The sequence below is a fragment of the Erythranthe guttata genome, chromosome 10 (assembly GCF_056151865.1).
Source record: "Erythranthe guttata isolate IM_541 chromosome 10, IM_541, whole genome shotgun sequence".
In the NCBI taxonomy this organism is placed as follows: Eukaryota; Viridiplantae; Streptophyta; class Magnoliopsida; order Lamiales; family Phrymaceae; genus Erythranthe; species Erythranthe guttata.
The window spans coordinates 623,977-638,986 of NC_142542.1; the positions used below are offsets into that span (position 1 = coordinate 623,977).

The following is a 15,010-nucleotide window of genomic DNA, read 5'->3' on the forward strand; positions in this document are numbered from 1 at the left end:
ATTGGAGCTCAAATATCCAGCAAAATATCTACCCAAACGCATGGTTATATAATATATAGTTTCTCTACATTAGTAAAATAATCTGTGTACCAACTCCTTGCATATGGCATGCCCTTTTTTTAATATATTTTTGTTTTTATTGTTTATGGCATGGTTTATATTTTAATTATATGTTCTAAATAATTGACAGGCGAATCTCCATCAACTATTAGTGAGGTAGCCGTGGTAGTTAGCTCTCACTGGATTTTTCATGCATTATTCATTTTATACTATAGTTAATTGTGTAGATATTTTCATACATAACTCTGTCACTAATTAGAACATGATTTTACACTGCATAATTGGAAACAGTAAGCCGAATATAAAAACCCGAAAACCCGAAAACCCAACAGTAACGGGTAAATTAAGTACCATGGGCCTAAAGTGTACATACAATATAATACAGTAAAAAAAATCCTAGTTTTCTTTACAAGATTGCCCCTGGTAAAAGTTTAGAACTCTTCAGTACCACATTTTACAGTGGTAAAAAAAATCTCCATCAATCTGGAGATAAATTACAGCCTCGAATAGGGTAAGATAAGAAACAAAAAATATATATAAATGATTACCAGTTAATCACATATGTACATGGAGACTTCCTTCTTCTGAGCATGTGATTGAGAAGAATAGTATAAGATAAATTTAGGTGTTAATTAGTTTACGGTAGGCTTCCATCTTGCTTTGGAAAAATGTACGTCTCCGTTCAGTACCGAACTTATAAACCCCTCAGCCGTTTCTTCGGTTACTTCACCTTCAGAAGTTGCGTATGTTCCTCTCTTTGGCTTATAGGCCACCAATAACTTTTCTGCCGATTTTAACCCTGATTTGTTGAGGGCGTTTAAAAATGATTGCTGTTTTGAAGCGTCTAAAAGTGCGTAAGACACCGAATCCCTCGAACCGGATGTAGAACTTTGTCGTCTAGAAAATGATTTCTGAGACACCTACAATCGAAAATTGAAAATCGGAAATCACTTCACTTTACTTTTGTTTTCTGAGAAATTCAAATGTTTGTAATGACAAGGAATGAAGATTACTTACAGATTGCAATATCTTTTGTAGCTTGTCCCTATTTGACGCTGACCTGGAAACACCAATAAAGCAGACAGGCACTTTCTCGCTGCATATGTCGTGAAAATTCGATGATGTAAGCAAGGGTATGCTTTCCTCTACCGTTTCGGTGTTGTCCCTCTTACCAGAAGCTGCCTTCTTATTCTTCTTGTCGAATTTGTCGAGCAAGCTGCTAATCTCTTGAACTGCAGATTTCAAATCTTTTACAGATATCCCAGATTTGAGAATTTGCTTCTCCCCATTCGACAGCCAACCAACGACAGCTGGAAGTGAGTCAACGCCTAATTTTCTCACAGATGGATCTGAAACGTCACGCACCTGTAATTTCCAAAACAATCATATCATTTAACCATTTCAAGAAGTGAACAAAAATGAGACAAAATGGTATCTATTATGCACCGAGAAAAAATTGAAGTACCTCTGCATTGTAGAACACAAAGCGCTTACGATATAATCCACTAAGTGCCCGCCAAATAACAGGAGTGCTTTTCTTTGTAGACAGAAGCAACACTTTGGGTATCCTTCCAAACTCAGAAGCAGCATTCCAATTTTCCAAGTTGACACGACTCGAAAATCTGGGCAAGTGGTCTTGACAAAAACTTTTAAGGGATTTTACATCCAAATTGCCATCATACTCCGTTAATGAACCTTTGTCACTAGATGTATATGAATAAACAAAGATCTTTGGTTCTCTGCGAGGGTATACACTAAGCTCCATGCAGAAGGATGCATCAGATTCACAATTTATGCTTCCAATCTGTAGAGAAAAGACACATAGATCTTAATATTGCTCAGACTATGTAAATACGGGAGAAAATACAAGACAATTTAAACGACAAAGTACCTTCAACGCTCCTTGAAATGAGGTGGCAACTTCATCTACCAGAGATTCATAATGTTGGATCCCTTTGAGATTCGAAGTGTACACGAATAAAAGCCACGTCATCCCATTATCGACTATTTCTTTCCTATAAAATTGTGCATTCACAGATTGCATGCTCTTAGCGGAGCGCCCAGTCCCATGCTGGGAGCCACTCGAGCTACTGAAACCACCAAACTGACTACCTCCTCCTCCCATACCACCGCCAAAAATACTAGAGAATATGTCATTAAAGCCAAAACCAGACGAACTTGGCTTGCCTGAACTAGGTCCTCCAAAAGAAAATGAGAATGATTTTGAACCTTGTTGTCCACCCATGTTTTCCCATCCACCTGGCCTGAAATTAAATCCACTGTGTCCTGGTCCACCACTAGTGAAATCGGAATATCCAGGAGTACCTGTTTCATCCCCGTATAGATCGTAGTTCTTCCTCTTCTGTTCGTCTGATAAGATGTCGTATGCTGATCACAAATAGCAAATATTAGAATTTAGCACTACTAGAAAAATAGGATACACCAAGAGCCTAAAACGCCAAAGACAAAAGGAAACATCAAAAGAACAGAATGAATAAAAAAACAAAGACGGTCTTTCATTCGTCACAGGGGATAAAGGAAACTAGAAAACAAGGTTCAAGAAGAACCATTTCTCTTTCTCACTAAGAGTAAAGGAACAAGAAGAAATTTATCTTTTTACCGTTATTGATCTCTGCAAATTTTTCTTGCGCACCCTTATTTTTGTTCTTGTCAGGATGATACTGGAGCGACAGCCTGCAGAAAACATCAATAAAAGTCAATTCCAAGTCGATATACAAATGAACGGGAGTCTCATTCTAGCACAACGCAAACGTACTTGTGAAAGGCTTTTTGAATTTCACGTTGACTCGCACTTTTATCCACCCCAAGTACCTGAGAAAGGAGATACTTGTAAGAAGCTAAACAATAATCTGTAACTAATGCCCATTAACTAAAACCAGCAGCATCAATTAAAAATGTACGCAACCAAAAACTAGGCTCCCCTGTTTTCACAAATCAAACTAAGTATAGCTAAGATCGTGTTCTAATTTTGTTCTTCTCAAATAATAAAATTATATATTAAAACATGAAGATAACTTCCTTATCAGCCTACGGAACATCAACTTCTACAAGAAAGCATGACGGTTTGCCCCTCTACACAATGCAACCTCATGTGTGCAATAACATGATATTTATCTAAAAAAATTGTTCTTCATCGCCACCGAAAAAAACTCAATATTCAGAATACAACATAAGACCTTCAAGATAAATGGTACTGTTCAGCACTATCCAGCCCAAATGGCATATTGTTTCTTATTGCATTCACTTCTAAACAACATCAAAACACGTGCTTAATCACATGTCGTATTAATACTCTATTAAAACAGTACCACAAGGTATTTCTTTAAAATCACAGTGCGTTACTCTTCCAATCAAATCAAAAAGGCGAAACACATTATGCTTTTTAGACCTCAATTTCGATTTCAAAACGGAGAATACCTCAGCACTCAATGTCACAATATTGATTTTTACACCACTCCAAAAGGGGGAAAAAAAAGATGAATAAATCAAACTGATCCTCGAGAATTAAAATTAACCTCTTAAATAATAAACACTAAATAACTCCATTCCGCAAAAAAAAAAAAAAATTTGAAGGTGGGTGAGGGGTTTACCTTATATGGGTCGACTTTTTTGGATTCTACGACGATAAGAAACATTAATCCGACAACTATTAGACGCAACACAGGCCGATTCGTCATGTTTTTTTCCTATAATTACTCGAAATTCCTGCAACAATGGTGGTTTTGCTTCGTTGTGGTTTCAAATTTGAGAGTTTCGTGTTGGGGGAGGGGTTTCTTTCTTTCTCATTAATATATATTTCGCGGGGGACGGGAAAAATCGGGAATATTCCATGTTTGGTCTGACGTGGCGCTTTTAGGGGGCTCCACGAGTTTTCAGCCAATGAGATTTAAGAATTCCTTATGCTATTGCGTGGTACAATTATTTGCATGCAAAATTAAATCAATTTTTTTTATATAAAACAAAATCTATCAAATTAATTACTCTTAACTATGTTACTCGAAATATGAAAATGTCCAATATTTTAATAAAACATGTATATGACGAAATATTTATCAAATTTTTTGTATAATATTATCTAATTTATTAATAAATATTACTTCATTGCCCTTCCCTTTTTTATCACCAAGCCCAAGTTTGTATCAATTATATATAAAAAAAAGCCCAAGTTGGTATTGGAATTTATAGAGGATTTCTGTTCTATCGACCCAATGGGCTCAACCCGTTTATATTCGGTATGAAATTGGGCCATGTGTCCATTTCCATTATTTTAATTCAATTCGCATATTCACTATCTAATTACATGATTTATGCAAAACTATGCTTTTAATACAATATTTATTTGCTGTACACTATTATCTGAACTGCAACATGAACTCAGAACGTTGTGATTTACCGTGATTTTGAATGTAAAATTGTTGTCCGAAAACGCGCGCAGGAACACATTTTTTGAAAACGTTCTTTGGTGAAACAAACAATATTGAGAAACATTTATGGAAAATAAATAAATATGTACCGCAAACGTGTCCATTGGAACACACCCCTTTACGAGAGTATCGACTTTTTAAGTGGAAAAGAAATGTAATTGTAAAAAATAATACAAAGTGATGGACGTTCCAACGTTTCATATATTTTAGGGAGCTAACTATAAGCGAAAATTGAAAAGAAGGTGTAATGTAAGTAAGTATACCTATAAGACTAGTCACACGATCCAAGAGAAATTTACGAGCAAAAACCCTAACATACATTACACAAACATTTATTTAAATGTCGATAATAGCCTCCAATTAATCCAATATAATAGCCTCCAATTAATCGGAAGATTTAACAGTCACATTTTATCATTTTTTTTCCTCTATGTTCTGAAATCGGATGAAAAAAAATAGCAACAAAAATGAATTGTATACTCTCAAATGTGACATAGGTATAAATTCTCAGCAGGAGAAGCCACTGACAATGATTACCGCACAACTTCTCCCAACTCAGAAACTCAGCCGGAACTGCATTTTACCCTTTCCCCACTCCACCACCGCCAAACCCTCACCCGCAACCGTATAACCGCCGCGGCTCCGCCACGAACTCATCAAACCCGCGGCCGCCCCAAAATTGAATGCCGCTAACGCTTAATTGTCCTTCACCTTCAAATACGGCGACAGATATTACAATTTTTTAAGTCAACACAAACGATCCGAGGCACTCTTCATTTGTTTGATCGACGGAGCTGTGTTCCGAGATACGGTTTGCCACATATATATATTAATTTTTTTAGATTCTTCAATAAAATAAATGGCGCTCTCAGTTTCAGACTTGCCGGCGATATACACACTGCTCGCTAATTCGTTGAGCAGCGATTTGAATGTGCGGAAGCCAGCGGAAGACGCTCTTGCGGAATACGAGAGCAGGCCTGGTTTTTGCTCTTCCCTTATGGTAATTAATTAAGTGTTTGCGTTTATGTCCATGTTAATTTTATTGTGTTATTTGAGCGTGAAACAATTTGGACTTGTTTAACAAGGGTTTACTTGTACGTATCAGGAAGTGATAACAGCCAAAGATCTAGCGTTGCAGACCGATGTGAGATTAATGGCGTCGGTTTATTTTAAGAACAGCATCAGTAGGTATTGGAGGAATAGGCGTGATTCAAGGTTGGTGACTTCCTCATTCTTTTGAGCTTTTTGGTTTTTATTCTTGTACCGTAGGATAGAATCTCTTCGTGCTTTGTTTCACTATTTTCGTCGCACACTAATGAGAAGCATTATGCGATTGTTCTTGATGGTTTTTTGTTTAGAATGTGAAGGGATTGATGGGTTTACAGAATAACATTTTGTTGTTGCGTTCCTAAAACAGTAGTGTTTCAATCGTTTGGGTTTTTGGTGTCTGCATAGTACGAGCATGAGGTCGTCACCATTGATTATATCCAAAATTAAAGAATCTCGTGCAGATATTGAAATTTATAGTAGTTGATCAACTACATTTATCATGTTTGCTTGAAGTTAAAATATGGTACATTAATTTGCAACAGTATAAACCAAAAGATTACTTGTATGGTACACTGCTTAAATCCTTCTCCTCGTTCTGCTTTGGATGGCCTTTCTACTGACTAGGTGGCTATCTGTAGACTACACCGTTATCCAGTTGAATGCTGGAGCCTGGAATACAAGCGAGGAGACTTAGTGTCAAGGACATCTTAATGAGAAAAATACCACAAGCGAGGAGACTTAGTGTCAAGGACATCTTAATGAGAAAAATACCACCAACTGATAGGACCTGGAGAAATATTAGTATATTACTAGCTTTGATCATGAAAGAGTGTCTAAGCACTTATAACTGCATGCCAGAATTTTATCCGTCCTTACTTAAGTGTTGACTGAAAGATTGTGATAAAATGCTGACCACTATTTATCCCTTCTTAACGCTTCTTTATGTAATCCTTTCATCTTTAATTGGCATGACCAGATATTTAGATGTAGTGCTAGATCTGATTATGTTATGCCTTTGCAGTGGAATTAGCAGTGAAGAAAAAGTGCACTTACGGCAAAAGTTATTGTCACACTTAAGAGAGGAAAATTATCAGGTAATGACGTAATACTTATATATGCATGTAGATCACTTGAAAGTTAGTCTGCTTGGACAGAGTTCCATGTAACTAATAACTAAGTCATCCTATCTGAGTCTAGTTACTCTTTTTAGTCCATTGCTAAGGACAACGACACGTCTATTTTTGTGGATTTTTTAGTTGATGTCATCTGCATAAGCATATTTTGGAATCTATTGGCTAACAATATCCATCTAAGTTTTATTTTGTGCCATATGCTCTACACATGTGGTTACGGTGCAGATTTCTCTTACATTGGCTGTTGTGATCTCGAAAATTGCTCGTATTGACTACCCAAGAGAATGGTATGCTTCTCTACTTTATCTAAGCATAATTTATTGGAAAGAGTTATAGTTTAAAATTATCTTTCTACGTTTACAAATTCTCAATACACACCTTACATTCTGATTTTATAGTAGAACTAGACTTACCATATTTAAACAATATCAAGTCGTATTCGTCAACTCTAATATGATGCCTATATTGATTCTAATGTTGATATGCCTTCTTCTAAGGTGGGGGTCAGTTTATTTATTACTTTTATCTATTGACCGAGTGATGATTTTCTTATGGCATGTGATGTCTTTGTATTCCCACTGTTAATATTTAGTTGTCATCTTTGGATTCTGATAGAAGTCTCACTAGTTTAGAGAAGTGAACTTACTTGAACAGGAGTGCTAGGTTCTTCTTGAGGGTCTGGTAAGTTGCAATTCAGGACCAGTTGATCAGTTTACTATGCCCTTAAAATATTTCACTAAGCTATCCACGAGGAATATGGTGTTATATAGTTGGAATCAGCACCAACCTCATGGAAGTTATAAACGAAGATATTTTTTTCCTGTTGAGGCAATTAATTTTCTCTCACGTGTGTTTTATGATTTGAGTCTTTCAACATGGCGCAAAGAGTCTTATTTAACAGTTATAGTAGCTCAGCATGCATGAAGTTATTTGTCTTCTCTTCTTTCTTTTATTTATCGCCATTATGTATTAGGCATACTGAATCATTTTCTGGATACAGGTCAGATTTGATTTCCGTGTTAGCACAACAGCTTCAATCAGCTGATGTATTAACTTCCCATAGGATATTCTTGATTCTTTTCCGGACATTAAAAGAGTTGTCAACCAAACGTCTTACTTCTGACCAGAGGACTTATTCTGAGGTGCACATTATCATTTTCTTAACTTATTTGCAAGTTTTTGTGCATATTCCTTCTCATATTATCAGCTAGACTTTAAATACAGAATTAGGAAATTGAGGTTTCCTTTACTAAATGCAAAAAGATTGTGCAGAAAAAGAAAGACCTGTGATTATTAAGGCTTTTTGTAGAGTTACATTTACTTTTCAAACTCTGTGTGGTTTGTTTATTTATTTGTTTTTATGTGGGTTGTTTATGCATTTGTTTTGTGCATTTTTCAGCTGTAGGGTCTAGTGTTTGGTTATCACTCTTGGTTACGATTGATGCTAGGATCTGTCTTTTTTGGAGTCCATAACAAGTTGCTGCTTTCATTTGTGCTGCTGATTTCTATCTATATTGAAGAATTAATTTTCTTCTTAACTGGATTTGTTCATGCTTGCTCATTTGGCAGATTGCATCTCAATTCTTTGAATACAGCTGGCACCTTTGGCAGACTGATGTGCAAAATATATTGCATGCCTTTTCGGCGCTTGCACAAAATTCTTCTGAGTTGCATTATGATGATGTTTACTTAACCTGTGAAAGATGGTTTCTGTGTTCAAAGATTATACGTGAACTGATAGTTTCTGGTTTCCCAAGTGATGCAAAGTCTATGCAGGTAATTATTATTATTTTTGGTTCTAAACATATGTTGCAGAATTTGTATCTGACAATTGTTATGAAGTCATGGCATTACTGAAGTTATTTTGGTTTTTAGGAGGTGCAACCTGTCAAGAAGGTCTGTCCTGTTATGTTGAATGCTGTCCAGTCGTTTCTGCCTCACTGTAAGTCGTCTCTTCTTATTTCTTATGAGTTTTGAATTTTATTATTCCAAAACAATATTTTCTATGAGCAGTTCACCTTCCTTACTGTTTGCATATCATTGAAATTGTGATTTTTCGTGTAGCATCTGATTTCGAAGTTGGCTTAGTTGAGAGAGAGAGAGAGAGAGGGAGGGAGGGAGGGAGGGAGGGAGGGAGGGAGGGAGGGAGGGAGGGAGTTTTGATTTTCTCTGTACAGGTTTCTGGGTGTGTACATATGTGGACTAATAAACATATTCTGATTGACAATTAATGCAGATTCATGTTTTCAAGAGTTTTGATTTTCTCTGTACAGGTTTCTGGGTGTGTACATATGTGGACTAATAAACATATTCTGATTGACAATTAATGCAGATTCATGTTTTCAAGAGAAACATCCTAAATTTTGGGATTTCCTGAAGAAGGCATGCACTAAATCAGTGAAAATACTAATAGTAATTCAGCACAGGCATCCTTATTCATTTGGTGACCAAAGTGTTCTTTGGCCTGTTGTTGACTTTTGCTTAAATAAAATCACAAATCCCGAGCCAGATGTTTTGTCATTTGAAGACTTCTTGATCCAGTGTATGTCACTGATGAAGGCTGTCCTAGAATGTAAAGAATACCGGCCATCCTTGACTGGCCGTGTTACGGATGACAACCGAGTTACCTTTCAGGTGATGAAGAAAAATGTATGTAGTGCTGTTGCTGGCGTCTTGGCTGCTCTGCTGCCTAGCGAGCGTGTGGTGCTGTTGTGTAATATATTGATAAGGAGGTAAGGCTGAAGTCATGTAAACTGTGTGTACTTTTCTCAGTCATAAAATGTATTGATGTTTGTCAACGTTCGAGTCTTCTACCTGCTGTATCTGATAAATGAAACTTTTGATTCGTTACAACTCTCAACCCTTGTCTTTTTTCTCTGTATATCTCTCATTGCTATCCTTCTTAATCAGGTATTTTGTTTTGACAACAAGTGATGTCGAAGAATGGTACCAGAATCCTGAGTCTTTTCATCATGAGCAGGATGCTGTGTTGTGGTCGGAAAAATTAAGGCCATGCGCTGAAGCACTATACATTGTCTTGTTTGAAAATCACAGCCAAGTAGGTCGCTTTGATGCTTATGTGTAAATTTCCACTTTTCTGTATTGCTTTTTGTATATTGCAGATGTAGCTTGTCCTGATTGTTATCATTAACATAGCTTCTAGGTCCAGTTGTGGTTTCAATTCTTCAAGAGGCAATGAATGGCTGTCCTTCTTCTGTTAGTGAAATTAGTCCACAGTTGCTTCTCAAAGACGCTGCATATGGTGCTGCTGCTTGTGTCTATTATGAACTCTCAAATTATCTGAGTTTTAAGGACTGGTAAGACATTTTCCTAGCCAACTTGGAACAAATTAGTTTCAGGTGTCCAAATTACGCCATGTTGTTTGGAAGAATTTTGAGTCCTTTTCCACTTTTGTTATTGACATTCCTAGCCTGGTTGATGCATTGGCCTGTTGGTTTTAGATATGCCTAGCCTTGCTGATACACTGGCCTACAGCATACTTCTGTTATTTTTTCTTGATTTTTTTTTTCTTTTAGTGTAAATGTCCCAATAGTTTTGATATTGATGGATTAGAATTCTGTAGTCCATGTATTCAAAACCTTCTTTTCCAATTCCCTCTTTTTTTGGGGGATGAGTTTATAATGAGAATTATGTGACTCTTATATAGGTTCAATGGAGCGTTATCGATTGAACTCACAAATGATCATCCTAACATGCGGATCATACATAGAAAAGTTGCATTGATATTGGGGCAATGGGTTTCAGAGGTAATTTACTCTCCGAGCTGTTTGTATAGTTCATTAACTTACCATTGGGATCTCTTGTAGTTCATCTTTGTGTATTGTTGGTTTCTTCTGCTTGTGAAAGTAATCACAGCTAGAAGCGTTCATTTGAACAAGCCTGGTAACAGAAGATAAATATTTGTAGGCCTGATTTTTAGTTTAATATTTCTCTTCACAATTTTGCTATCTAGGCTGATAGAGTATGCTTTTGATTTTGGAATATAGCTGAGTTGTTGGATGGTCTGATTAAGTATTCATTCCTCTGTGCATTCCTAGTTCTTGGCAATATGTCCCTGATTTTCGCTTTTTGTACAGATTAAAGATGATACCAGACGACCGGTATATTGTGCTTTAATAAAATTGCTTCAGGAGGAAGACTTGTGCGTTAGGGTATGATGCATTTATATTTAAATTGTTTTTGAATTTTTTGTTGCATAATTATTGATTATTCGTCATTTCAGCTGGCGGCAGCACGATCTCTATATTACCATATTGAAGATGCAAATTTCTCCGAGCAAGACTTCTCTGATCTTCTTCCCATATGTTGGAACTCCTGTTTTAAACTGGTGGAAGAAGTCCAAGAGTTCGATTCAAAAGTATGTTACAGTCTCTGGTTTTTCATCACATTTTCTATTGTAGCTATAAAGTAGTATCTGTATCCGAATGAGCTTATATAAATTCTGATAAGTACCTTGAAAGCACATACCTCTAAACTGCTGTACAAGAATGTAGCAAGAAAAATTCCAATGTAGGAAATTCGCTTTTGAGGCTGTCAGAAATTATGCATTTTCTGTCATCATTCTCTGATTACAGTCCAAACATCAATTTCTATTTTATTTCATCAGTTCATTGAACCTTAACTTGAAAAGTTATTCATTAACATCTCATGTAAATCCTATATACAGGTTCAAGTATTGAATACGATTTCTGTTCTCATTGCACGCAGCACTGGAGTTATTCCTTATGCAAATAAGCTGGTGCAGTTTTTCCAGAAGGTACTGTGTTTACGCCTGCATAGTTTTTTTCTAATGGCATGCTCTTCTGATACAGTAAGAGGAATGCGTTGTTTTGACTACTTAAAGAGACAAACTATGATATATTTTCTCATGGACCAGATTTAGAAGAAAGTTGTACCGTATGGAATTACAGTGCATGAAATATCCCCTTTAACTGGTTTGGAATTCTTTTGCATGTGTTAAGGCTTACCATGATAATTAGAAGATTTTCTAGTTGACAGTCAATTAAATGTTTCACACAAAGTGTTATTCCAGACAATAGAAGGAAAGTGGACATTGTGGTGAAGTAGCATCTCTCTTTTCCTAGTCTGCGGCATATTACGTTTGTTCATATTGACTAAATATATCATCGTAGGCATGGGAAGAATCTTCTGGTGAAAGCCTTCTGCAGATTCAGCTTCTCGCAGCCCTTAAGAACTTTGTAGCTGCACTAGGTTACCAGTCACCCATTTGTTACAACATGCTGCTGCCCATCTTACAAAGTGTGATTAATGTAAATAGCCCTGATGAACTTTTGGAAGATAGTATGCAGGTCAGTAGTTTAGTTTAAGCATTCAAAATTCAATTTCCATGGCAATCTTTTTAGCACCAGAAAATCAGTATTTCTTCTGTATCATTATTTGCAGTTGTGGGAAGCTACTCTTTCTCATGCCACCTCAATGTCGCCTCAGCTGTTGGGTTATTTCCCATGTCTGGTTGCAATTTTGGAAAAAAGTTTTGATCACTTAAAGGTATGCGGAATGTTTTTGGATGGTATATTCCTACTTTGCAACAATAGTGTCTTGAAGTCTAACTTCATACGTAGGTGGCTGCCAGCATCATTGAAGGCTACATTGTTCTTGGAGGATTAGAGTTCCTGAATATGCATGCATCAACACTTGCAAAAGTTCTTGATTTGGTCATTGGTAATGTCAACGACAGAGGGTTGCTTTCAATTCTTCCACTTGTGGATGTCTTAGTTCAGGTAGTTCACTGCAAATTAAAGCTTTAATGAACAGCAATAGCATATAATGGAAAAAATCGTTACATAAATTTTTAAATGGATACTTGTTATCTCTGTATTTTTAAGCGGATGTTCTTGTTATTTTTTTTTTTGGAAGAGAAGGGAATAGATCTTGCCAGGCTCTGATGTGAGGTTTTCCTTTTAGAAATTACACTCTCTTAGAAGTGTATAAAAAAATCAGACAAATATAATCGATGCAGAAGTTGCTGAGTACAATGGAATAATTTTTTTTTCTCTAGTATAAGTTTTATTTATATTGCTCTTTTATTGGGTGTGAAATAATTATCATTTTCTACTTCTCCAATACAGTGTTTCCCTACTGAAGTACCCCAGTTAATCAGCACCGTCATACAGGTAACTTGATTTTATCACTTAACCTTTTTTCTGTATCCATAGTAACTCCTATAGTAGTATATTTTTCTTGTAACTGATTTCTTGGGTTTGTTTTATGACATTTGAATATGTTGCCATATTTTGCTAGAAATTAATTGTCATATGCCTGAGCGGAGATGATCACGATCCCTCTAAGACAGCTGTAAAGACAACTTCGGCAGCCATACTTGCAAGGATTTTGGTCATGAATACTAATTATCTTGCACAACTGACATCAGAACCATCATTCTTCACACATCTCCAACAAGCTGGATTCTCAAATGAAGAAAACATTCTTCTTTGCTTGGTTGATGTATGGCTCGACAAGGTAAGACAATTGATATAATAATTTGTTCTTGCTCTGCGTATGCTAAGAGAAAAAATGATATGAACTACTGAGGTTACTAGCTTAAGTTTAATATATTATTTTCGGAAGTATGACCGGAGGGTGATTTATGCTTTTCCGGAACATTTTTTATCATCTTCTAGCATGCATTTGCTTGATTGCCTTTGATTTGTCAAATCATAAGCTGTGACTGGCTTGTAGATGCACTGCCCTCTACTCTAGTTAAGTTTCTGTAATCACTCTATTACGATTTCAAAGATGACACATGGGGCTTTGTGACAACGAGATTGTAGCAAATTGGAGAAGTTAACCTGGGTGAAATTTCTCAGTACCATTTGAACTGATGACACAAACTTCTTACTCTGGCTCATTATGCATGGTCCATGTATGCTTACACACAGTTCCTGATTATTTACCTTATCTTGATCTTGTGGGTTGCAGGTTGACAATGTGATTTCCACACAAAGAAAGACATTTGGCTTAGCCCTTTCCATAATTCTAACTATGAGACTGCCTCAAGTACTTGATAAACTCGATCAAATTCTAAGGTTCACAAATTTGTTCTTGGTTTATCTGTTTGCTATTCTACTTAAGACGAGTATTTTATTCACATAGCTTTGGTTTGTCTTGTACTTTGTAGTGTATGCACGAGTGTAATATTGGGTGGAAATGAGGACTTAGCTGAAGAAGAATCAAGGTTTGAATATTATATGTATATATATATATATATATATATATATATATATATATATATATATATATATATATATATATATATATATATATATATATATATATAGACTCTGTATTCTTGCATGATTTTCTGACACACAATGAACGTATCTGATTTGGCAATCAAATTTGCTTATGCCTTAATAACAGTAGCATCCATATGCAACCCAGTGAGCTGCATATGCCTGGCAAAGAGTACAGGAGGAAGCAGGTATTTCTTTCGGTTATCTTATGAAGCTGTGCAATCATCTCTTACTAACGAAATTAATATCTCTCATTTTCAGATCAAGTTCTCTGACCCAATAAACCAAATTTCGCTGGAGAATTCATTGAGAGATAATCTCCAAACATGTGCTTCTCTCCATGGAGAATTGTTTAATACTGCTATGTCTAAAATGCATCCGGCTGCATTTGCACAACTGAAACAAGCACTTAACATGTCTTAGGACTATATAATATATGGCTTTGCAAACTAAGAGTGAAAATCCATTTTTGTGGGTCCCGCGGTTTTCATGTGTGTACCTTTCGTAAGTGAATGACGACGGTAAGCTGATTGTGTTTTTTGTTTTTTTTTGTTTTTTCTAATTTTGCATGTGCCGTGTGTTTACAAATATTTTTGATCTGGATTTATCTTGTTTTACAGGTGACACTAAAGATTCTTTAACTATGTGAGATGGGCGCTTCACACAATTTTTTGGTTTCGTTTGGTTCACATTTATTTCGATTGGTGTCGTTTTCCATTTATTGGAAATGTGGTGATATTTTTGTCAATGTCCAGCACAACCATAATGTAAATAGAGTAATCCCCTGCATGCATAGTTTTTTGGGCATAAGGGTGAGAGAGGGGGGCATGTTAGGTTTGCTGCATATGCAGGACTATTAATGCACGTGAAGGAACTTAATTGGTGTACAATTTTCATTTGAAACATCTACCTGCAAAGATTTTTTATCTGACTTTCTTTTTGTATTCTCTCTTTCAGGCCTACCTAGTTTTATAAGTAATTTTAGACGGACAATTTTCGTTTGTAAAAGAAAAAATATTAGAAAAATGTATAAACAGCATTTAACATA

General features: G+C 36.0%; 2 protein-coding genes across 2 annotated transcripts; one reads left to right on the forward strand and one right to left on the reverse strand.

The window, feature by feature from the left end:
• Positions 1–362: 362 nt before the first annotated feature.
• ATERDJ3A (DNAJ heat shock N-terminal domain-containing protein) lies at positions 363–3,876 on the reverse strand. Its single transcript, XM_012976746.2, has 7 exons — positions 3,672–3,876; positions 2,837–2,892; positions 2,681–2,754; positions 1,952–2,448; positions 1,526–1,864; positions 1,078–1,425; positions 363–980 (listed from the first exon to the last, which is right to left on the reverse strand). The coding sequence occupies exons 1-7, from the start codon at positions 3,756–3,758 to the stop codon at positions 693–695; spliced, it is 1,689 nt and encodes a 562-aa protein (XP_012832200.2). The 5' UTR covers positions 3,759–3,876; the 3' UTR covers positions 363–692.
• A 1,024-nt stretch (positions 3,877–4,900) lies between these two features.
• Positions 4,901–14,893, forward strand: LOC105953114 (ARM repeat superfamily protein). Its single transcript, XM_012976744.2, has 24 exons — positions 4,901–5,505; positions 5,611–5,720; positions 6,577–6,649; positions 6,914–6,975; positions 7,689–7,830; positions 8,258–8,464; positions 8,564–8,630; positions 9,021–9,420; positions 9,599–9,746; positions 9,845–10,005; positions 10,356–10,455; positions 10,786–10,860; positions 10,932–11,066; positions 11,376–11,465; positions 11,842–12,018; positions 12,113–12,217; positions 12,292–12,450; positions 12,799–12,843; positions 12,971–13,189; positions 13,649–13,755; positions 13,848–13,904; positions 14,090–14,150; positions 14,224–14,483; positions 14,583–14,893. Exons 1-23 carry the CDS (start codon positions 5,365–5,367, stop codon positions 14,383–14,385), a joined length of 3,003 nt encoding a protein of 1,000 aa, XP_012832198.2. The 5' UTR covers positions 4,901–5,364; the 3' UTR covers positions 14,386–14,483; positions 14,583–14,893.
• Positions 14,894–15,010: the final 117 nt, after the last annotated feature.

What these genes read in the sequence shown, in the direction of transcription:
- LOC105953114 (XM_012976744.2), top strand. Translation starts at nt 5,365, where the DNA reads ATGGCGCTCTCAGTTTCAGACTTGCCGGCGATATACACACTGCTCGCT. An exon ending in ACCAGAGGACTTATTCTGAG is followed by an intron (nt 7,831 to 8,257) that starts GTGCACATTATC and finishes CTCATTTGGCAG; the next exon opens with ATTGCATCTCAATTCTTTGA. An exon ending in CCAGTCGTTTCTGCCTCACT is followed by an intron (nt 8,631 to 9,020) that starts GTAAGTCGTCTC and finishes CAATTAATGCAG; the next exon opens with ATTCATGTTTTCAAGAGAAA.
- ATERDJ3A (XM_012976746.2), bottom strand. Translation starts at nt 3,758, where the DNA reads ATGACGAATCGGCCTGTGTTGCGTCTAATAGTTGTCGGATTAATGTTT. An exon ending in AAAAAGTCGACCCATATAAG is followed by an intron (nt 2,893 to 3,671) that starts GTAAACCCCTCA and finishes CTCCTTTCTCAG; the next exon opens with GTACTTGGGGTGGATAAAAG. An exon ending in TTGTGTTCTACAATGCAGAG is followed by an intron (nt 1,426 to 1,525) that starts GTACTTCAATTT and finishes TGGAAATTACAG; the next exon opens with GTGCGTGACGTTTCAGATCC.